At 37.6% G+C, this 24317-nt stretch overlaps 1 protein-coding gene across 2 annotated transcripts in view; it reads left to right on the top strand.

Moving 5' to 3' along the window:
* The window catches only part of baiap3 (BAI1 associated protein 3), a 37100-nt gene continuing 12783 nt past the window's right edge, over positions 1 to 24317 (top strand). Inside the window, exons 1-13 of one of the 2 annotated variants that reach the window (XM_041976299.1) lie at positions 1 to 113; positions 9244 to 9381; positions 16663 to 16750; positions 19455 to 19538; positions 19755 to 19862; positions 20356 to 20415; positions 20878 to 20944; positions 21243 to 21456; positions 21691 to 21735; positions 22826 to 22903; positions 23573 to 23678; positions 23816 to 23923; positions 24009 to 24101. In XM_041976299.1, coding sequence (XP_041832233.1) covers positions 9248 to 9381; positions 16663 to 16750; positions 19455 to 19538; positions 19755 to 19862; positions 20356 to 20415; positions 20878 to 20944; positions 21243 to 21456; positions 21691 to 21735; positions 22826 to 22903; positions 23573 to 23678; positions 23816 to 23923; positions 24009 to 24101 — 1185 coding nt within the window. In that variant the 5' untranslated portion in view covers positions 1 to 113; positions 9244 to 9247. Of the gene's footprint in view, positions 114 to 9238; positions 9382 to 16662; positions 16751 to 19454; positions 19539 to 19754; positions 19863 to 20355; positions 20416 to 20877; positions 20945 to 21242; positions 21457 to 21690; positions 21736 to 22825; positions 22904 to 23572; positions 23679 to 23815; positions 23924 to 24008; positions 24102 to 24317 lie in introns of both variants that reach the window. The other variant, XM_041976290.1, reaches the window with a different exon arrangement.

Here is a 24317-nt window from a genome sequence, read left to right as displayed (position 1 = left end):
CACAGCGAGAAGCGACGTCCTGATGCAGTGATCAGAGCTTTTATTCCCACGAACTCTGACACACGCAGCAGAAAAAAAAACACTTCACACTGGAAAACTGTCAGCAGACACAGGTAAGATTAATTTTATAATTTAGCTACATAAAAAATAAAATAAAATAAGAAAAAAAAAATCAGCATTCGGAAAAAGAAAAAAAAAAGAATAAAATGAGACACCAACTGTACTGGCTCCTACTGATATTTTTAAAAGGATGTTAAATTGACACCTGTTAATTTAATTTTTCTTCACTTGGAAAATCATATAAAATTGGCCTTTTTGAGGACGATAAAGTTCTCCTGATGCTCAGATAGTCTACATAAAAGTATAAAGGAATATGTAGATGATTATTGATGGAGTTTATAAAGATGTATGACCCAAGAATTAGAATTTCTAAACCTATTTAGGGAAAAAATATATTTACTGCACCATATGTCTGTTTTATGAGCGGAACTTTCCCCTCTATTAAACATTTTACGCATGACGCTGAAGACCGATCAGTAGGTCAAGTTGTCTCAGAGTGATACCAGGCAGACAGCACTGACACACATTCAAATGGAAAAGCTCAGTCCAGTGAAATGTCGACTTTTATCAAAACCCTGAGAGAGAGAGAGAGAGAGAGAGAGAGAGGGGGGGCGTCTTACCTGTTTTTTGTGCATATGATTTGGTAAATGTCCCTTGTTTAAGAAGCCTGCCCCTCAATTTTTAGAAATGCTCCACACCCTTTAAGACACACAAGCACCCACACATACATACATGCATACAGGTGCAACAATGCAGCGTCACATAAAGGTGAATTGCAGACATCCTGGTCCTGGTTATAAACAAATGGCATTTACTCATAAAAACATTTTTGGCCCACTTTAGAGCAGTGCTTTAAATGCTGCTTTTAAAAGATATTTTTTAATAATTGTAAAGGGGAAAAAAAAGCTTGGTTTTGTTCAGAAATCTTGATCTTGATGCAATTTTCTGCACTTCACCAGCTGGCTTTCAGAGCTTCACACTGGGTATAGATCGATCTTGTGCTCTGGAGAAAACCTGTGGATGTCTTTTGCTCACACACACTAATCCATGCACACACAAGTACACACCAACATCACAGCTCAAACTATTTTTCTCCCTTAAGTGAAACCACAGCAATTCAGTGCCTTTAATTTACCTGTGCTGTGTAAATTGACAATAATTAAAGTTGATTAAAAAGGTAATAAAAAGCATTATGTTTTATAATTTATAGGCTAAATGAAACCGCAGGCTAATAGAAAATAATCTCTGCTCTGTGCCGAACGTAATCATCATGAATGTCTGTATTTTTGAGAAATCATCTTTCATAATTCCTCATCTGTGTGACTCTGCTTATTGTCTAAAGAAGCAGGCTGGTACCAGCAGGTCGTAGCCTCACTTTAGGCTAATCATTATGAGTCCATTTGTCGTTATTTACTCATTACCTCTTATTTTATAGTAGTTTTGTGGTTATGCAGTGAGGCAAGACTAAAAGGTTATAAATTACAAAACAGCTGTGTTTATGAACGCGACATTAATTATAGCCCTCATGAACAGTTGTATGACTTCAGAGCATTGTGTTGTAGCACAGTGCCTTATAGATGCAGATTGATGTTTTTGTGTAAACTGTGGAGGTGGTGTTATTGCATCTGCAGAAAGACTCAATGGCTGCTATTTTTGACAGGAGTGTTAGTGCTGGAGTGTTATCACGGTGACAAAAGATGTATTATCTGTGTTACAATGAGCAAAGATTTGTGCCATTGTACAAGTTTTAGATTTGAGGCTGTCAGTGATTTGGGCTGCTTTGTTGTGCTGCAGGCATTCTTTACAAAAGCTCACAACCTTCGATTCCTGGAGTATTCTCTGGCAATCAATTCTCAAGCCAAAATGTCTGTCATGTGTGTGTACTACAGATAGTGTGAGCTGCTGGGAATAGATATATACCATTTTTTTTTTTTTTTTTTTTAGCTGGATTATGGATTATGTGTTATCCACAGGTGCATTCATTATAGATCACTGTCATGTCTACACTTTTTCACATCCATCCCTCTGGAAAGCTTATTAAAGGTTTGACACAGACCTGGCGGTTTGATCCATTTAGCCTATCTGTCCCTGAGGGCTTGTACGTAATAAGGCTAATGATCAATGATAAGGCTCTTTGCCTTGTCTTAAGGGTCATCTGGAAACATAAGCAACACTACAGAATAATCTACTTTGCGTTATGATATGATTTGAGTGTGTATCCACTCTGGCTGACATCATAAAATGAAGTCTTGAGGAATATAAAGGTTGTAAGTGCATCTTCTTCTATTTATTTATACTAACTGAAAGTATCTTTATGAAAGGAGAATTTTTATAATTCCCTTTCATTTCACAGACTTAGTAGGAATGTAATATGTAATGCTCTTAATTACCGTATATACTAAAAATTATCACATAAATTACACAAATCTACATGTGTCTGCTTGAAGCTAAAACTAATCAATGAGCTTGATCGTCATTCCCTAGCCCTTTTTGGATTTATGTATTTTGGAAACATCAGATAGGAATAACAGCTGTGACCAGTTAAAATGTGCAACCTGATAACTCACAGACATATTCTCATGGCTGATTGCACCATTAGCTTTAAAATTGAGAGACCATTTAGGTGAGGACTTGTTGTATATGAACCTTACACGATGTGTTACAATCTTTGTTTCTATCCTGGTTGTAACAGACTGTTAAACCTGTCAAAATAACCTGTTTTTACAGGTCAACACATTTTTTCAGCCTTTGTAGAATTCCATTACCTGTATTTATCAGCTCCTTTCCCTCCACTGTTACCATAGAGACACTCCATCCCTATCAGCGAGCCGACTTTGGCTGCAGGGCTCATTGGCTCTCAAAGGAGAGACACTGGAAAGCAAGTGTCTTACTGGCATGACTTCAGCACCAATGTAGCGAGAAAGGCATTTACTTAGCTTTGACAGTGTTTCCTTGGCAGCCGGTGCCCCAACGATGCCGGCGCATCGCTTCGTTTTGTCACTATGAGTTGACGGCTGAGACAGTGTGAAATCCAGCTGGGAAAAATCCAACCCTATAATTGAAATGAGTTCACCTGGGAGACAGCTGCTCTGAGCTGCCTGTTAGCTGTCACAGTCCATGCTTACGCTTGCATATAGGCTAGATAACCTGACAGAATCCCTCGACAGGTCTCATTCGCCCCGAGACACCATCGTTTGAAGGTGGGACGCATTTTTTCATTCATCACTTCATCCACATATGTGGCCTGCTGATGGTGTCGTGAACAGCACTGTTAAATAGATGTTACTAAATTGCTGCACTGTACAGGGAAATTTTACAAATATACAACAGCAACACAGCCTGAGGCTAGAAGTGCTCACTCATGTGGATAACTTTAATCCTTTTCTTGCTTTGACTTCTAAAAAAACTCGTTAAAGTTTTAATTAAAGTACAAATAAAGCAATTTAGATATCTGCATGCAAGCTATGCTAGGTATTACATAATAGCCCCATAAACTGAGAACTACTGTATGTTGTCATGGATGTTGGCAGGTAAACCTTGAAACAGTTTTTCACCTCAGGATTTTTAGAAAGGTCTGAAATTTGCTCCATAACTCAGTGAAGTATGTATTAAAGGCAAGCAAAAGTCAACTCAGCCCAGAACAGTGAAATGTTGAAAAAAAAAAAAATTACAAAAGCCCAATTGCATTAGATATGTATTAGCCAACCATTCTGTCTAGCTGCATATCTGACAACTGTTCTGCCCTCATCACGGTAATGTGTCTTCCTTTGGCAGTCTAATTAAATAGCAGAATAATGAGACAAAGAATTGGATTCATTTTATGAAGAGAAAAGTTGGACTGCACTATCTAAGATACCGGAGGGACGTAGTGGATTGAAAGACAGCATTAACTCACTGGCGGTGCATATTGTGGGCTAACTTTGTGAAGATGCAATGCCAGACTTCTCAGGTTTGAAAGCCATAACCATTGTGGCTGCAGAAGTATGGCTAGTGGACATTTGATGGATAGATTTGGTGCAAAACCATAATGAAGGGAGGCTAAGAATCACTGTACCACATTTTTCACCTGGTTTTACAAAATTTTACCAAACAAAAGTTTGGACGTAACAGCTGGAGGGGACTGAAACATTTATTATCTGCAGTCTGCAATTCAGTTTTCACATTTATAGTTTAGTTTGTTTAAAACAAGCTCTTCTCTGTTGCCTCATTTGTGCAGTTTATGTATCCAAGATCTGTTTCCTGTGTGAACACACCCCCATCTCAGAGCACTACTCATTTCTTATGATACTGAAACTTGATTTTGTGTACTTTTGTTTGTCTCAGTAGTTTATGACATGATCTTCTGTGACATGACAAACAAATTGCCTTCAGTGTTATCATCTCCTGTGAGACTTCCTAAATACATGGGCTTAACCAGCAACGCTGCCTCACTTGTTAACCAGAAAAAAAATTGGATTTCTACTTTTTAAAAGAAGGATATTGCGAGTGCAAAGTATGGATAAGAATTAGAAGTGACCTTTCCTGAATATTATCATTTATTTCTGTCTCTGGACCTTGTTAAAAACATTCAACATTTTAGTTGGGAGTCCTCTTTGCAACACACTAGCCTTGTTTTTGATTGGGCTTAATCGAGGTGAGAAAATGCTGAAATAATTATAAACACATTGTAATTATACCAAATAAGACATAATTTGAAGTGTTTCATAAGGGCCCTACAAAAACAAATCCATGTTGAGTGGTCTGCTCAAAAAGTTATCTCTAATTGTTCCTTGTCCTTGTGATCATTGCATTTTAGAGATCCTAAACCGAGGTAACGTTTTGTTATTCTGAAACGTGTCATTGGTTCAAAACCATGTTATCATGCAATTCTTATTAAATCAGGACAATCTATGTCATTTTAAGATGAACAACGTAACATATTTTGCTTTTCAGGAGACCTACAAACTTAACCTTGTATATCCGTGGCAAGGATACAAATATTCACCCTTAATTTATCCCTCCGGACAACTATATTCCCATTATGTGAATTTGTTGCACTGTTTGCTCTAACAACACAGAAGGAAGAGCAAGACCTTTACTTGCACAGAGTCAACAAAGTGAATCAGAGCTGCAGTCATAGATGCTCAAAAATGGGCTGTGTGATCACAAGCCTCTCACATACATACATGCTTCATGGTGTTGTGGTCTACAGCAGTTGGTTTGTCATGCTGTTATGTTTAACTAGTAATTAATGGACCATGTGTTGCAAGATCGTTCTATTCTTACATAGATGTGTATCTAAATGTAGTTGTAATGCCTTTTATGTTCATGTCATTTGCTTTTCAGCTACAAGGTGGCATCCAAAAAATCTACAGGAATAAATAACAATGAAAATAATCCATTATTTATACAGCTGTAATGACTAGAGCTAGCTTTGTCACATGCACATCCACCACATCTGATTGAAAACAGTAACTTTATACCTAACTTCTGCCATTAAAGTAAATCAATAAAAAAGTAAAAACTTTGTGATGCATTTGAAATGGCACATTGATATTAGACACAGAGGGAGTATTGACCCTTGAATCTAACAAACTGTACGCCAAGCAGATTACTGTACAGATGGCAGCCTTCTAAATCAATAGCAGATTATTCTTTGGCTCGACTAATAATGCAACTTGTACCACAAATTTCTGGCGTACTCCGAGCTGGAAAGCTGAGTGCATCCCGCTCGCTGCGTAGTTGGCACAGAGCACTGGATGATTGCACTCAAACAGGCCAATATGTTTCATTTGCTGGATCCATTTGGTGTAAGCACTGTAAATCAAAACAGGCAACCTTCTATAGCGCCATCCAAAAACAAGAAGGAAAAAAAAAGTTAATCAGCATTGCCTGTAAAATGGGCTGCATCAGCACAGACTTTCTTCCTACAAGCACACAAGCTAATTATCCTCTATTACCGACTTTCTGCTGTGTTCGGCTGGTGGAAAAATCAGAATGAGCCTCAGCCCATGGCCCATCGCTTCTTTTTCATATAAATGTGCTGTCATCTTTTGAAAAGATCGTCTAACTGTCTGAGTGTGTCTGTCTGAAACAAATTCTCCATCAATCAAACTGTCTCTGTTGTGTCTTTGTCAATTCTTTTTTCAGTGTTCTGTCTCCTCGTCTTTCACTGCTGCTCGTGGCACATCGACTGTTGGAGTTTCACAAAAGACATGCAGTCATCCAGGTGGAGCAATATCAGTTCTCTTTATACCCACCTTACATTACGCCTAAAAGGACATGCAGGATTAAAAGGAGATGCTCCCTCGTTTCTTTGGTACCTTTTAAGTCTTTTGCTGCACAATAATAATGTGTGATTTAAAACCTGCAATCGGATCTTTGTAGTTTTTAACTTTCATGCACAGCAGTGTTTCCCCAAACATTATACTGGGGGGTGGGAGAGGTTAAACGAGCTAAATATCAGACAAAAATAAGGAAGCTTTTTAAACTCTCCCATGGAGGTGAAGATGGAAACACTCATGCTCCAGCGAGGAGCAGCCGGAATATTTTTCATGCTCTACCAGCTTCCCCTACCCCGGTGTTACCTAAAGAATGCTATGCTCATCACGAACATGCACAGCCAAACAAGCTGAATCTACTGTCATTGTTTCTGAGTTGTATTATGGCCTAAAATGGATCCAGAATTCTTTGAAGGTGTCATTTTAAGTCAACACGTTGTCTGAGATCTGAACTTTTTTTTTTTTTTTTTAGTCCTTCATTAATGTATTTTATGGAAAATAATCTGCGATGAGGTTTGAAAATGTGACATGGCTTCTCAGCTGTGTGTGGCTGTCAGATGACAATTTACCTGTTTGCTACAGAGTTCAGCAGAGCTGGTTTAAGGCTGAGATTTACATCCTGTTGTTAGGCATGTATGGAAGTTACACATATGAAACATAAGAGTCAAAACAGACTAATTATTATCAGTCTGTTTTAGCCAGCCAACTGCAAAACGAAGCTTAAACAGCACTGTAAATCATTGTATTGCTGCAGTAATTGCATGTGATATTGCTTTAAAAAATAACTTTTTGTGGCTCCTGTGCAGGTTGGATAGCCGACTGGTATTTACAGACCACCAACCTTTTGTTGTAATTAAAAGGATTAACTCCTAAAGAAAAGGTGGATACTGCATATATATATATATATATATATATATATATATATATATATATATATATATATATATATATTTGACAAAAGAAAAAGGTCATAAATGGACATTGCACAAATAAAATAAAATAAAAAATCACTCCAGTATTGGCTCTTACAGCTTTGTGAAAGGCTACAGTGACTTCAAATATAATGTTTGTTGTTTGTTCAACAAAGATGTAAAGTTTACTTCCTGTTCATTTTCTTTCCCTTTGCCTTTACCCTAATGTGTAGTTTCATTAAATATCTCCAAGCAGTACAGTTTGTCTCATTCATTCTTTGACTCTTCCTCTGTGGAGAGCAGTGACAGCACACAACATGGTAACAAGGTTATATGATTCAGTTATATCTGGAGGACTCCATGAAGCCAAAATGAGAATTTGCTTTATGGCAAGCAGCTCTGAGAGCCACCAGTCTCAGAGCATTGCTTAGCAACACAGTGCTAATCTTTTTGAGGTCGCCAGGTGGGCTCAGACTTTTTTTAAAAAAAATTTTATTAATACTTTTTAGTCACAATAACCCAAAAATAACTTTTCATCTGCAAATAATTGGAAGACATTTCTACATTAGTTGAAGAGAAAAAAACTCTTTCATGTGTTATCTAAAATAAAATTAATAATTTACTTTGTATTTTCTTATAATATGTGTGTGTCCTGGGTGCAGATAAATTTCTATCTTGTCTTATTGGTGCTACACAAACCTACAGATGGATTAATCAGTGTAGTGAGCTGAGGAAAGATTAAACAAATGTAGACCTGGAAAAAAAATAAAACCTTTATTATACGTATATGTTCATATTTATACCTTTTGAGCTGTCACTGGTCTAAAGATACAAGAGATGTGCTTTAACCCTTTAAAGAAAAATCAAACATTTTAGTGTTAGAAGAGGAGAACAATGCCCCCCTCACTGTGTTAAGTTAAAAGTCCACACAGGTGTTAACATTAGAAGGACCGGGAGGAAAACTGACAAATGTCCACCTGTGAATTGTTTTAATTTGTAGCAGGAATTTTTAAAATCTGATCTTAAACAGTATGAAAAGAGTCAACCTGTCTGCATGTCAGCTGAAGCAAATCTCATTAACAAGCTAAAAAGCACTCAGAGCGTAAATTCCACCAAGCCAATGTCATTTTTTTTTTCCAGTGATGGTTAGTAGCTCTAATGGCAAAATCATCCCATCTACCCATAGTAAAGAATCCTTTAAAAATTCCTGGATCCAGGCAGTAATCCGGATCACCTCCAAAATCTAATCACTTGTTCCTTATTGCATTTCTGTGATTTCCTGAAGATTTCATCAAAATCTGTCCATATCTTCTTGAGTTATGCTGCTAACAGACAGACAGACAAACCAACGCTGCCGAATACACGACCTCCACCTTGGCAGAGGTAATCAAAACAAAGTTACACAGTTATTCAATTTTTATACCTTTAAAAAATATCAGTCTTCATTATCAACTACCGACAAACTTATTGAGCCTAAAATCAAATTAAACTTTGCTACTATAACACTATAATCCTCATAAAAAATATATATTTAAATTTGAACAAATTAAGTTTTACAGTGTCGTTTTTAAGTTTTCAGATGAGACACAGACAAGTCTCATCTTGTGCTATTCTGTTTTTGTGATCAGTTATTGTGACACTGCTCTAATGTATTTTCTGCTCCTCCGCTTAAGCTTTTTTTATTTGCATATTTAATAAAAACTGTTATCCCAAAACTGGAGCTTGTTTGACTGTGAGCAGATCAGAATAAATGATAGAAGAAAAAATTTCATGCTCTGCAGCATCATTGTGATTCCAACAGAAATTAAACACACAGAAGGCTTGTTTGTTTAATTGCTAAGAAAGTGGCTATGAAGTGGATTTGATGAAGAAAAAAAAGTAAACCAAGTATATTTCTAAAATCAACTATTTTCATTATACCCCCCTCTCTGTTTTATTTTACTGAAATGTATTTTTTCTTTGCAGTTGCAGCACAGTCTTTATATTCCCTCTTTGTCTTTGTGTCAGTGAAGCATCATGACAACATTACTGGACCTGAAGAGTAGTGTGCTGAGGCAGGTGCAGAGGAGCCAATCGCTGAGAAGCCGGAGGGAGCCGCCTCCCACTGCCAGCAGCCCCCTCACACACAGTCCGGAGTCCTTACCCCGCAGGTGAGTCACTGGTGTGAACTATTTCACACATGACTTTATTTACTGAATGGTTGAGGTGATGATTTTACTTCTGATTAATTTTACATCCCAAAGTTTATTTCCCTTGAAGTTCATTATCTGCCACTTGTCTGGTGTTTTCTGAGAAAACTTAAAATGTGAGTCATGATATAAGATACAGCGCACTCACTTCTTCTGCTTTTAGATTATCTGCTGTATTACTGTTTCACAAAACCTTACATGAATGGAAATTTGAGCGAGAATCAGTGGACAGGGTCTCTGAGGACAGACACTAAGATTTTAGCTGCAATAATAACTCACTTGATTGAGACCATTAAAGGACCAGCAATCACTTTGATTATAAGAGCCTTTTTTGGGGGAAATTAAAGTGCAGTCAGGAAAGCTCCACAGATAATCACATCGCTTTGAAGAAGGCAGCACAGGCTCTGAAGCCATAATTTATGAATGTTATTCATTTGTTTTCCATTTGCCGTCTTGCTGAAGCAACAGGTCATAATTTGTTGTCAACACAATGTTTTAAAAACATGGCATTTATACCAAAGCTGCAGCCATTCAGCCATTCATTAACCACACCATTACATGCAGGGGCAGGCTCTCAGGAGATTGCAAATGCTACTTCCTTGTATATCAGTTTTACACCACATGATTCTAATGTCCAAATGTCTGCTGCTTTTATCTGCGTCGTAGAGCATCTTTTTTTTTTTTTTTTTTTTGATGGGGCAGGAGATCAAACCTCTTATGCATGTGTGTCAATGTATATACACATTTTTATGTACAGTATATGGGTTTGCTTGGTCGTGTTTGTATGTGTATTAGAATGTGTGAATAGTGCCATTTTTTAGTAACGGTTGACTCCATTGAGATGATCTTGTGGCTGAATGCTGATGGCTATGGTTTTAGTTTATAATTATCCCTTCAGAGGAACGATTTCACTACAAATCCATACAAACTTCCAATGAAAAAATCTGTCCTAAACAGTGTGGTTTCTTCTAAGCTGATGCTGTCTTAACTTAGATGCTTTATACATGAGCAGCCATCACAACCTGCCTGGGTCCATACCTTTCAATCTGCCCACTTCACTTACTGATTAGTGTGGCATCATGAAATGTTAAAGTCGGTGCAATGAGTCCCGTATGAAGACTATTAATGGGCCAATCACTGCTTTGTGTGTGATTAATTGTGTTTTGTTGCTGCTTTTTAGTGTAGGCACACTGCTTCAGAGCCAATCGAGGGTCAGGGACTAGTTTGGAAAAATCAAATCTACCCAACTAAAATCAGTTCAAGAGCATTGAGTACAACCTCACAAGTTGCACACAGGTTTTTATTAAACATGTATGTAGGGCTGTGATTAATGTGGATAAGAAGTGATGTAAATGGCCAAAGTGTGTTTAAGATAGAAGAAAGATGCAGAAGAAAATGTAGAGACCTCTAAAGGAGCAGGTGCTCCAAGTCACAAAAGGGGCACACCAAACCTGATTTTAAAAGACTAAATGTGTGGCAGGAATCTGGTATGACACATCTGTTACAGTTACAATGAACTCCATGCATGTAACACAGTGTACTGTTATATACTGCAATACATTATATTTTGACATGGACATCACAATTACAAACCAGATGCAAAGTGAAGAGGGCAAAAGAATCGGGATGGTCATGACTGCAAAAGTAACAGCGTTTATTTTAACACCATTATTCCTACTATCACTATCACTATCCCAACATGAAAACATTGCATGGCATGGATACTAACGATCTCATTTCAGTCACTGACAAGCACTTGCTGGCTACAGGACACATGTCCAGCTGGGGTGGTCAAGTCAGAAAAGTAAGAAAAACATGCATATTAATTAGCTTTTGCCATGATTTGGCAGGCTCTTATGTAAACATGCCTTCATTTTGCAAAATAAATGAAAAGCATTCACTTAATTTATATAGACTGACGGCAACTGCTCTCTGCTCTGTTCTGCTTTACTCCTACTTCTTCTTCTTCTACTTCTTCTTCTTCTTATTATTCTCTTGATTAAGAGCGGGTTACAAACCAAAGTAAGTAGATGCATACTGCCATCCACTGCACCAGAGTGTGTTGAGGTCAATTTCCACCAGGTGCATGTGCACCACATTCCAGCTGCGCCACGGCCTACATGGCTATTTGCGGCTGTTTTAGTCAATGGTTTGATTCACACTGGGGGCGCGGCGGTGCGTGTCAGAAGCATCCTAGAGGCGCCTTGTTGTGGCTTACCTCTAAACATACACGCCGAGTCTATTTTTGACGGAGCGAAGATAACACGTCAAGCATTACGTCATTAATCATTCAGGGGCCTCAGTGTTTATATTTTCATAATGGATGACGAGACGTTTATCATGGAAGTGGAGAATCACAAGATTCTCCAAATCTCATTTTAGCTAGGATATGTACTTGCAGGCACTCCTCATCTGATACACTCCTGGTGTGAATTGTCCCGTCGCTGAGGTTGAAACGAAACCGCAGCGCAGCCGGAACACAGCACACACAGATCCAGTGGAATTTGGGGGTTACATCAGGCCCTACAGGATTCCCATGGCTAGTCAGCTTTGCATGTCACGGTAGAATTTAGGTGAAGGGTCATGTGGTGACATAATGGGAAAGTTAGATCATTTATTATAAATCACTAATTATAATTCTTCTTGTGAAAGACAACAGAAGGCCTGCACATTGAAAAAAAAACCCTTTAGAAAAGGATATTTGGGCATCTAGGAGCAACAAGAAACAGTGCTCCAGTCTCTTTAGCCCCCCATTAGCTTGACGCCATTTTGTTTTTTGTTGTAGTCTGGAAGAAAAGGACCCCAATTTTTATACTCAATGTTTACACTTTATTATTTATTTATTTATCTTTTCTTTACGTATATTTATATTTAATCTATTTACTAGTTATTTTTGTTTTGTTTTTTTTTGTCTAGTGGAGAGATGGAGGTGGAATTTTTTCTGTGCCAATCTTAATTTAACACATAAAGTAGCTCAGGTGAAAAGAGTCATTGGATTTTTTTCACTCTAGTTTAGAGCCTCATCTGAAGCCAAAAGTGATAGTATGAACCTGTGGTTTCTATAGCAACCTAAACAGGCTGCTGTCACGATGTGAACTTATACTTGACAATATAATGACAACTATGTCTATTTTTACCTCAATGCTGTGATGCACACTGCAAATTTTGGATTTAAAAGGCCAATGCTGAACATGAATCTTTCTTTTTTTTTGGCTTATTTTTCTAAATTTGTTTAATATCTAAATTGATCCAATGTTATTATGTTTTAATTATATTTTATAATGCAAAGAAAAGCTACTCTTTATTAAAGACAAATATGAACTGACAGTATCTCACCTTTCTCTCATTTCATATAGCAGCTCCTGGTGCTGCTGCCTTCCCACTGAGCCTCAGTCACAGCGCTCATCATTAGGCTCAGGCTGTTGATCTTTGTTATCCATTCACACTGCAGCGGACCTGACTGCACTTTCACTTTAATTGAGAATTTGCAAATGAGGTTGGGTAGATTTGGACTGCACCATCCGCAGCTGTTGACCCAGTGGTACAGTCAGCTGTCTGAGCTGAGGCTCTCCAAGCAGACACTGACACATTAGAGATGAACCATTTAATTCAGTGGAACAAATTATGGTTTTACCTCACTGTGATCTGGCTGATAAATCTCTGGAAATACACTAAACAGAAATGAGCTTGGCCAACTTTAGAAATAAACCTGTAGAGGTTTTATTTGAATTTCTGTTTCAGTATATTGTTGTTCTATTATTTCACCGTACTGTCTGATCTCTGTGAGCAGCGGTGGAGTTGATATTTCACAATTGACTTCATTGTGTTTTGAATTCCAGCCTCGCTGCAGTGTTTTTAATGACTCCTGCTCCTCCGTGTCACGGTGTCCAGACCTTTATTCCTTAATAATGTAGACCAGAAACCTTTCAAAACAAAATTAATCAGATGCTCCTGCTGGATGTGCAGCAACACATCACTGAAAACGCTGTCAGGAATGGGAGTATTGTATATTTTCTCTCACTACCAGCACATCAAATGGAAAAAAACAGAATAAATAATATGGAAATCTGTCATACACACACACACACACACACACACACACAGAGAGAGAGAGAGAGAGAGAGAGAGAGAGAGAGAGAGAGAGAGAGAGAGAGAGAGACACACATATGCAAGCAAGCAATATATAAGGCAAGCAAAAATTTGAGCATGTATATTCATTTATTATATACAGTGGCCAGGAAGTGCGGAACAATATTACATCAAGTGAAACACTTTTACAAGTTTACCGAAACACAGTTACAAAGATGGGTGTTACACCAAAATCTGTGATCCATCAGAATCTGTGACCACAGGGTGGCGATATTGTACATTTCTCTGCATGTACGTCTTGGATAACGAGCAAAGTCTTGAACATTTTTATTGAAAACACATTTCTGATAGCTACCAGAATGTTTTACTTTTCTGTACCTGTATTAAAATGAATTTAGACTTTGCTCGTCTTCTAAGACGTACATGTAGAGGGCTCCCTGCAGTCACAGATTCTAATGGGTCACAGATTTTGGTGTAACACCAATCTTTGTAATTGTGTTTCAGTAAACTTGTAAAAGTGTTTCACTGGATGTAATATTGTTCCACACTTCCTGGCCACCATAATTTATAAGAACAATAAAATATCCACCAAACTTTACTAGATCTGATGGCAGATACACTGAAAACAACAACTTCTGAAAAGAATGAAAAGTCTGAATGTCTGACAGAACAACACTGGGGGACTCATTCCTCAGAGAACAACAAACATCACACTCTAGTCGAGGAAAACAATGTTCTCATCTGCACATGGAATTTAAATCCAAATCATTACTGTTTCATTTAAAATCACGTACTTATTGTGTCTGCAGCCAGTAACCCTTTCTGCATGAATTCTCAGGTGTACCACCTCACCTGTTCTCTTATCACCCTATTCATAGCTGACATGTTGTAAATGAACCCATCTTTATTTCAGCTTCTTCCAAACCATGGTCAGCCAGAAGCTCATCACCTGGAAAAGTTTCTGTAGAAGTCCACTGTTCTCTATGTTTAATCTATGGATGAGTCTGAAACCAAATATAGAAATGTTTAATCCAATTGCGTAGATTCGAGTTGGAAATAATTTTATTCTGAGCTACTGTTTTAATTTTCAGTAGTAGTAGCTTTGAGATCACAAATTACTGAATGTGGAGATTTAATCAGGGCTTTTGTGATTGTTTTGTATCTCCTCACTGAAGCCTTGCCACCTGTAATGTTCTGTTGATTAATCAAATGTGTAATTAGAATAAAACACAACAAAAGTCTTTTGTGTTGTCGAGGGAGATCCTTGTCACAGAGATCTTTGTTTATGATGCGAGGCACAGACTCGTGTTATGCAGCGACAACCATGATAAATCACATTTAAAAAATCATCTTATTTTATTAGAAAGCAAACAGACGTCACATTCTTTTTCATGCTACAGATGACAGTGAAGTCTGCAGTATTAATTATTATCTATGCACTGCCATATTATGTTGAAGTTTGAAGAGAAAGGCTGCTGTCACCTTCACACACCCAATTAGTCATGTTTAAACACATTCTGCCTGATAGAAGGAGTACACAGTGTTCATGTTTTTATTTATGTTTTCCCTCTGATTTACGCTCTATGCAGGAAACCATGATTGAAGCCTTTGGATTAATTCTGAAAATAAATTCGAATAAAATGAGTTTAGCAGAAAAAAAAATCTGTTTCCTAGCAACATCAAGTCACTTTGTTATTCTGGTAGTTTGCATGTGTGTGTTTGTGCTTCTGCAAGAGGAAGATAAAAGGGGTATGGGCATTGCTTTATATATATATATATACATATATATATGAATATATTTTATTTCAAAACAGTATTGACTGTGCGTGATTTATATTAGCTACATTTTTGCCAATAAAAACATCATATCAGGTTAAAAACAAAACAGGACAAATCCTCAAGCTGGCTCAGAAAAATGGACAAAGTTCTAGATAGAAGAATGCCCTGGACAATTAAAGATGGCCGTGGAGAAAACAGGGCAGCTCAAAACAAGTGTTACCAACGAAAAGAAGCTGACTCACAGAAGTTCACAGGAGTTATTGACTGATTATAGACTCAGTTTGTGGCTCCTTTTCACTTTAAAACATGGATTTTTTTTATTTATTTTTAGCTAAATTAAGAAACGCTCCAGGAAACATAAAAGGTACAGACTTGTCTTTATGCATGAAAACGTGAATCAACAAGATAAATGGAGATTTTGCTTTAGATTGCAGTGAGTTTGTTGATAATATAAGATTTAATCTAATTCTATCCACTTCTGAAGTTGTACAGGCTTTGACACCAGTAAACCTTACCAGTTCTCCCAGCATGGCTGCCATTAGTCTCCATCAATATCTTGTGGGTTTGCCATCCGCTCCCCCACCATGGGGAGAATCAGTGGGTGCTGGGCTGGGCTGCCACACACCTGCTGTGATGGGATAACGCTAATAAAGGAGCGAGTCGGGGCCTCTGTGGAGAGCTCTTCTGTATAATACAACGATGTTGGCTGATAGATGGGGAAGAGGACTGGAGCAGGGAGGGTGGGGACGGTGAGGTGTTAAAAACAGACAGTCTGACTGATCCCAGTGGTTCTGCTACTGCTCACATCAGGGCGGCTGCCTGCCGCGGTGATTTCCATACAGGCCCGGAGGAAGGCACCTCTTGAGAGTTTCGGGAGGAGGGAGAGTTTGAGGCGAGGATGCTTTTTGGTGGGGATTCCCAAGGTGTTCAGCCAGCTACTCTTTCTCTAAACATGCCCGTATCACCATGACAACAGGGGCCGACTGGAGTCCAGGGATTTACTCGCACCTGGAGGAAACAGAGAGCATCATTTGCATTTTGCACACAGCCATACTAATCAAACTAAATAACATGTTTCATGCAGAGCTGACATACTGAAATCTTTTTAATGGTTGACACAAGATGGTGTTTGATACCTGATAAAACAATGAACTGCAGGCGATTAAGTCCTCCAGTTTAACATGAACAGATCAAACAGATCACATATTGACAGATGCTCATCTGGAGTCATTAAAACCACTATGTTTTTATTTACTACCCATAGATATTTTTAAAGGTAATCTATTTATCTACCCTAGTGAAATGTGACTTCCTGCCTCATTATTTTCCATCTTAAGTTTCAGAGTTTATCAGTCTGCTTCATCTTCTTGGCAGGATTTCAGAGGAGAGCGTGGAGTTCTTTGAACGTATGAATGCCATCCTGCAAAAACAGGAGAACATGATGCGGGCGGCCCAGGCTGAGGTAACCCCCACCAAACTTCCACCTTTCCATCTGTTATACAATTGAAACATGTTCAGCTGGTGTAACAAGATGGGCTCAGAGCTGTCTTTCCACCCACAACCATGGTCACTATGACGTTCATTGACAGAAGGACTGGGTTAAACAGGGTGCTCAGAGGACTGGGAGCTCAGCTGTGATAAGCTGCTGTCCATGGATATGTTTAGTTTCTGCTGCCAGAGCTAGGCATGTTTGCTGGAAGCAATTCATCATTTTATACCCAAACTGCTGCATGTCAGCATAGTGACAAATTAGAGAAACTGGGGATCCTGTTTCAGACATATCCATCACTGGCAAAACAAACTTAAAAGGGCTTAAATTTTGGACTGTTTTCCTAGTTGTGAGTTCATTTTTCCCTCAATTAGTGTAATCTATCATGGTGTGGTGAGGAAGAAGGACCCAAATGTGGGATGAGGAGATCATAGGAAATGAATAATTATTTCAAAACAACAAAAAATGCAGCATAAACAAGTCCATTATTAAAAGAGAAATAAATAAAAAATTAACTCAAAAACAGACTGACAGCTATGGCAAGGAGCACTAGAAAAAAAACAGGACAGGGAAGATCAGGAATAACAAGGATCTGTGTCAGGGACCAAGCAGTAAAGCAACAAGAACACAGAAAGTAATTTCAGAATTGGGTTTTTATTGACACAAAATTAATACAAAAACCCAAAAGAATGAATAAACTAGCCAGCCTATAAAAGTGGTCAACTAAATATAACAATACTCAAAGTGTAACAAATCAAACTCAACGGGGGTAAACTGACCTAATACAATGTCACATGAGGGTAACTTATATAATAGTTTGGCCAAACCAAATGACACACACAAGGGAAACAAAATGGCTAACAATAACTATAGAAAAACTAAAAACTAACCAAACTTGAAACCCACCCCTTATGATCCAGTGGCGCATGGTAGAGCCAGATTTAAGGCTTTCCTCAACCAGGGAAGGAAGTAAACCACCAATGCAAGGTAAGCATGAAAATAAATAAATAATGTTTAATATTTGTTTGCAAAGAAATCAGTTGTGTGAGACAAAATGTGACATGCATTGCCATTGTTGGGCCATCACAATCTGGCAAGGAAAACCAAGGCGTACATACCAGTGTTTCTCAGTACTGGTCCTCAGAACCTCCTGTCCTGCATGTTTAGATGTTTTTGTAGTTTAACACACCTGACTGAAATAAGTGGCTCATTAATAGGCTTGCAACGAACTTGACAGGCAGTTCAGTTAATCTGAATCCGGTATGCTGGAATTAGAAACATTTAAACATGCAGGGCATGAGGACCAGGACGGAAAAACACTGATATACACGCAGAGTGAGTTAATTACTGAACGATGAGCAGGTGTAGTAATCAGCAGAGGACCATATGCAAAATCGGAAGATGAAGGGAAACACAACAGAATGTTGAACCTTGACTTTAAGACAACTCTCAGGGAATAAAACCAGAAACATAAATCTAAGATGAACAGACCAAAAATCTAATTAAACCCTACAGATCATAAAATCATTTGATATCCATATGAAATTGTTGCATCAAAAATTTACTCACAGTCTTAAAATATTAATCAGGTATACTAGATGCTACTGGTTTCCTGTTGGAGGCAACTCCTGACATAGTATACAGAAAGTAGTTTGAAATAACCAGAACGTGACACAATAAAAACTTTACTGCATATGCACAATCTGCAGCTGATGAAGTGAATCTTTTTGTGTTATAAATTTGATTCTGTTTTATGCTACAGTAAGAATACTTTAAGCTAGCATACATGGATACATATGCATAGTTTCTCTGAGATTTTTAAATGTGCAGCATAAATATATGAAATGAAAATTAAATGAAAAATACTTTATTTTTCCCAGAAGGAAATTGCAGTGTTGTAGTAGGGTTTTTTTTAAAGCTGGAGATCAATGTTAACATAACCAGTTTTATGTAATTTGTCAGGTTAGACATGATGGATATGACATGACGATGGAGGAAGCAGCTTTGTTCCCGAGGCTGAGTCAATCCCAAACCATCATGTTCCCACCACTGTGCTCCACAGGTGGAATGAGGTCCATCTTCCAGTTTTCTCCTTTATGTTTTTCCTTTTTTTTTTCAAGCTGGAGTTGTGTTGATTTGTTCTTTTTTTTTTTAAAGGATTTTTTTCCTACAGCGATGTCTTTCTGATTTTAGATACATGCACTTTGACAAAAGCAGCAGGAGTTAGCTGCTTAGTCAGTGATTAAAAAAAAAATTATAAATTATAAAAAAAAAGAATTTGCGAGGTTAGAAACTTGTTTCAAATACATTCCCAGCATCTCGAACTCACTGCAGCCTTGAAAAAAATCCATGAAAACATATATGCCCACTTCAGATGGGCATGGCTTTGTGCAGCGTTTACCAGCCACAGCAACTGTGAACTAGGGACATAATTGTCCATCGAAATCACAGCGAGCTGTTGTTCATGCTGATGACATTTACTGCTTTGTACTCTTTTCCGCTTCCCTGTACATTGCTTGCTGAGCAACCTTTGTAACCTTTTTAAAACCACTTTGTTCACCTTAAGTGACACATAACGATATCTAACTGTGACTCAATTAGACTTTGGTCCTACTCAGCATAACCTGTGTTGAAGGCATATTTTTGTTTTGAATAAACTGCTTCTGTCTCCTCACAGTGCCAAAAAGGGGCCTGCACAGTGCCGCCACCACAAGAGTATGTGGACCAGGCCTTTATCGCTGAAAGAATCAGCAGGACGGAGGTGTGTAGGCTTCATTTTCTTTTCTTTTTGTGTGTTTTGATTCATAATGATTAAGCAGGGATTATATAAAAAAAAAAAAAAAAAAAAAAAAAAAAACATTTTTTAAACTCTGCTTTTGATGTGCAGCAGAGCAAAAAAAAAAAAAAACTGACAGCAGAGGAATACTTGCATTTATTTCTGAAAGGCAGTTATTAAGTTGAGTGTGTTTTCATGTAGCTGGATCTGCTTTATGAGGAAGCTGTGTACACGGTGGTCAACAGGGTCGGCGTTCCTACACCAGAACATGTGAAAAGTGATGACGAGCTGTTTGCTTACCTCTTGAAGGTATCTGTGTGTCTGTCTCTGTCTGTCTCTCGGTTTTACAATGATAATGAAAGCAGATTCAGAAGAACAGACTGTATTTCTGGAGCCCCATTATATCTCTGCCAGTAACCCTGATGGTCGCCTCACAGAGAGCGTTATTTGTTGTGAGGAGGCTGTAAGAATCTGAGCAGATGCCCTTGGATCAAAACTGATTAAACATCAAAGCTCAGTCACACTGTGTTCGGATATTCAGCTGTGATGATGAAGGACCGTGGCCTCTCGTTTGTGTGGAGTGGGCGTCTTTTTTAAAGACTCTTCCAAACAGCAAAGCAAGAAGCGACAGAAAAGAGGATGTTCTAAAGACATTTTAATCATGTCTTAGTATTTTTTTCATCAGCTTTTATGTGTAAAATTTGAAATATTTTGTTTTTAGTATTAATTTTAACACCATTGCAGGTTGGTACAGGTTATTGTTGCACAAAGTAATGCTTTTATGACTGGTCATCTTTCCAAGGTGTTTGATATGGGTGAGGAGGAACATGACATTATTCTCCAAAAAGTTCAAGAATCAAAGGTGAGACGTTTTATGTCGAGCTACACTTTGGATTAATATTCAATATCACAGTAAAAACTTATGTTATTATTGATGAAAAAACTGTCACAAAATACAATTATAACATTTCAACAGGGAAGTATCATGGCATAATTTTTTTTTTTTACAAAATTTAGGGCTTCCAGTTTTACATCAAACATTAAAGAGTGGAGTCATCATGACCAAACACTGAAAAACTAAGAGGCATACCAGTATTTTTTAAGTTATATGTCCCTAAAGTTTAAATGCCTTCTTTTGCCTTAGGCTATATTTTTTAATATTTCAATATTGTGACATATACAAGCTATTGATCCATTGCATTCTTTCTCCATGGTGCATGCCAGTGATGTCTTCAACAGGATTGCATTGGAATGAAGCCTGTTGGTTTGCTCTGGAAGCATTATTATTCTTGTTTTAAACTGAACAGACCTTTCTTTTTCATAGCGAGCCAGTTTTTCCTTGAGAGTTTCTGTCATGAAAGCAAAAAATCTGATGGCCAAGGATGCAAATGGTGAGACTTTTCAAGCATAAAACGCATCATCTTATAATAAAAATAATACATTGAATGACATTTATAAAGAAACTAAATTAAATGTAAGAGCCCTTTAGCTCACTCATAAAGTGAACTGATTAACCTCCCACCCACTAAAAATGAATAGTTTTCAGCAACAGATCTGAATAGACTTGTTTAAAAATGCTTGTACTGGTTTGACCAGCAAGTGATTGCAGATACCTGACTACAGCTATTGGTCTGCCTGTGTCATACTTGCTGTCACACATCATGCATGTCCTGACTTCTTCTGCATCAGGGTACAGTGACCCCTACTGCATGCTGGGAATCCTGATGGGCCAGAGCCCCCGGGAAACAGAGGAGAAGAAGGAGAGAAAGTTTAGCTTCAGGAAGAGGAGGGAGAAGCTGGAGAAACGCTCCAGCACCAAGGAGGTGTTACCTGCCAGGTCTATCCAGGTGACTGAGGTCAAACCAGAGACTCTCAACCCAGTGTGGGACGAGCATTTTGTTTTGTGAGTACAACTTTTCTCTTTTTAAAGGACACCATAAGGAGTTGTGCGTTGTGTTCAGGAGTCACAGTTGGATTTGTTTCGCACTAATGCCTAAAACTGACAGTTATTGTGTGACCACGGCACTGTCTTGTCATTTCTGTTAAAGAATAAGCTGTTTTTTGTTTTTGTTTTTCAGGTCAAGAACAAATAAAAATAATTCAGTTAATGATGTTCCTGTTTTTAATGTATTTCTAGTGAAATAGACGATGTCCACAATGACCTCTTACACCTGGACATATGGTAAGATTAGAGAAATTTTGTTTTAATGTTATTTTTTTTCTTAAATTTCAGAAAATTTTTAATTAATGTTTACATTGAGTCATTTGGTTATACTACCAAAAAATAACAGCCATGTAAACTCTGCCACAAATTCATGTCAGTATTTCTTTTCCCGCCATTCCTTTTGTCCTACTTTTCCTTTCCACATATCTATATTTTTTAAATACCAACTATTGTTCAGTTTAACTGTGTCTGGAATAAAACGGTGACTAAATGCTACAGAAGAGTTTTGCTACTGAAGCCCCACGAATGCAAGCAGGGGCTTCTTCTTCACTTTTCTCTGCCCAGCATGAGCAGCATCTGCTGTTCAAGAGCCATTTTACAAGTACAACCAAGATCAAAACATAAACTTCTATAAAAGGTGATTGAGTCACAGCTAATTTCAAATCGGTTTCAGCTGGTTAGTCTTAATGAGTCATCGTCTCTGTTAAGACATATGGAAAAAATCAAATGAGGATTTAGTTGGATTAAAATACACTGTGTCACAGCAAAGCAACAGAAGCAGAAGTTGCTGACACAAACCCTGACACTTCTTGACAGTAGGTGTTATAGAGTGGTATAAAATAATAATAAAAACTCAAATATAATATTGGCAAATTCTGAAAATACAAGGGTATAGTTTTTTTGGGTTTTACACTACACTTTAATTTAAACTACAGTTTAATTTGAACAACTAAACATGTCAAACAAACCATTTGCTCTACCTTCTTTTTTTTGTTGTTGTTTTTATTTTTCTTTCTGCTATACTGTAGTTTTCAAGAAATGGAAAGGCTTATTGTAGATGGAGTGAAACAAACATTTATTCAAACTGTGGGTATGGTTTTATACATTATATTAATACAGACAGAATTACTTTTTGGACCAGATGTGCTTAATTCTAAGATATTTCCTGCCCTCAGTTTAGTGAATTCTCACTTTTTTAAATCTCTCTGGGTCTTGATTGTAATTTAATTTATTTCTTAGTTTTATTCATTAAGATAAAATACGGTATGTTTATTAAGGAAATAATGGGGTGTAAAGTCTAATTTCTATTTTATTTTTTTTCCATCAGGGATCATGATGATGACGTATCTGTTGCGGAGGCCTGCAAAAAGCTCAATGAAGTTAGTGGACTTCGAGGAATGGGCAGGTAGATTAAAACCCACTCACTGTAACTCGAATATAAAAGACATATTTTTTAATAAATGTTCAAAATTCTTGACAAGCACGCATGCAACAGGTTTTGATTTTGTGTACAAAATGTTGTATAATTAGTTAATTCATTCACCCTGACAGTTTTATGGCGGTAGAAATTAGTCAATTAATTTGTCACTTAAATGGTCATTTACACAAATAATGACAAAAATGTCATTTAATCATGATTAAGCACCACCCTGCTTGTTGATTCCACAGGATTGGTTGATTTTGTCCTTTGAAAGGTACATACATGCAAGCCTTGTGCCCACAAAGCTGTGCACATACAGAGGGGAGACTGCTAAAAAAATAGTAATAATAAAAAAAAAAAAAAAAACAGGCATACATAATGAAAGCCTGAGAATGTCAGTCAGAGCCAAGGGACCAAAGGATCCCTTGGCTGTGCCAGATAAGTTGTGATTTTCATTTCAACAACAAAACTAATGAAGAGCCATCTTGAATTTGGAAATTAAACTCATTCTGCTGTTGCTCAAATTCCCTGTCACTGAGGATGAGAGCACAAGTTAAATGCCTTGAAACTGAAAACTTCCGACTTTAATTGAATATTGCAGGATGTTGACAATTATCCTTGTGCATTCTTCTGCATTCTCATTCATCTTCTCAGGTATTTTAAGCAAATAGCCAAATCAGTGCGATCCAATGGATCGGCATCATCAGGCTCTGAGGAGAACGCTGATGACTTCCTCGGATGCATCAACATCCCTCTAAATGTGAGCATTTACAGAAATGCATCTCTAGTCGGTAGTTCTCAGCTATAACGTGAATTCAAATACAACTAAATGAAAGGTAGAAACACTAATAGTGAAGGATTTTGAGACATTTTCCTCATAATTGTTTCTTCTTGCAGGAGATGCCTGTTGTTGGCTACGACACCTGGTTTAAACTGGAGCCTCGATCAAGTGCATCTAAAGTCCAAGGGGAATGTCACCTGATTCTGAAATTGTTCACCAACCAGGTATTTACAGAGCAGCAAATATTCCATAGATATGCATCACCTTTTCATCAAAACTTCCAGCTTCCAATGTTTGTTCTACCTTTAGAGAGACACAACTTTATCCAAGAGGGACCCAAATGTCTCCATTCACAGGAAACTGTTGACTCAGATAGTGGAGTATGAGCACGCTCATGTTAAGGTGAGTGTCATCCAAAATGTTCATTTATATATTTTTTGAAAATTCCTATTCCTAATCTGATGCTGCATACAGCCTTTCACTTTGCATACTGGTTTTTTGTTTTTTGTTTAGTAACATTTAATGTATTTTTTGTGTGTTACTGCATTTAGCAACCTAAGTAAAAACATACAGTAAGGTGTTCAGGCCAATTTGACTTTTTCCATGTTTATTTAAGCA

The sequence above is a fragment of the Melanotaenia boesemani genome, chromosome 2 (genome assembly GCF_017639745.1).
Source record: "Melanotaenia boesemani isolate fMelBoe1 chromosome 2, fMelBoe1.pri, whole genome shotgun sequence".
Lineage (NCBI taxonomy): Eukaryota > Metazoa > Chordata > Actinopteri > Atheriniformes > Melanotaeniidae > Melanotaenia > Melanotaenia boesemani.
The sequence above is the reverse complement of the archived record's forward strand: the minus strand, read 5'-3'. Positions and strand labels throughout refer to the sequence as shown.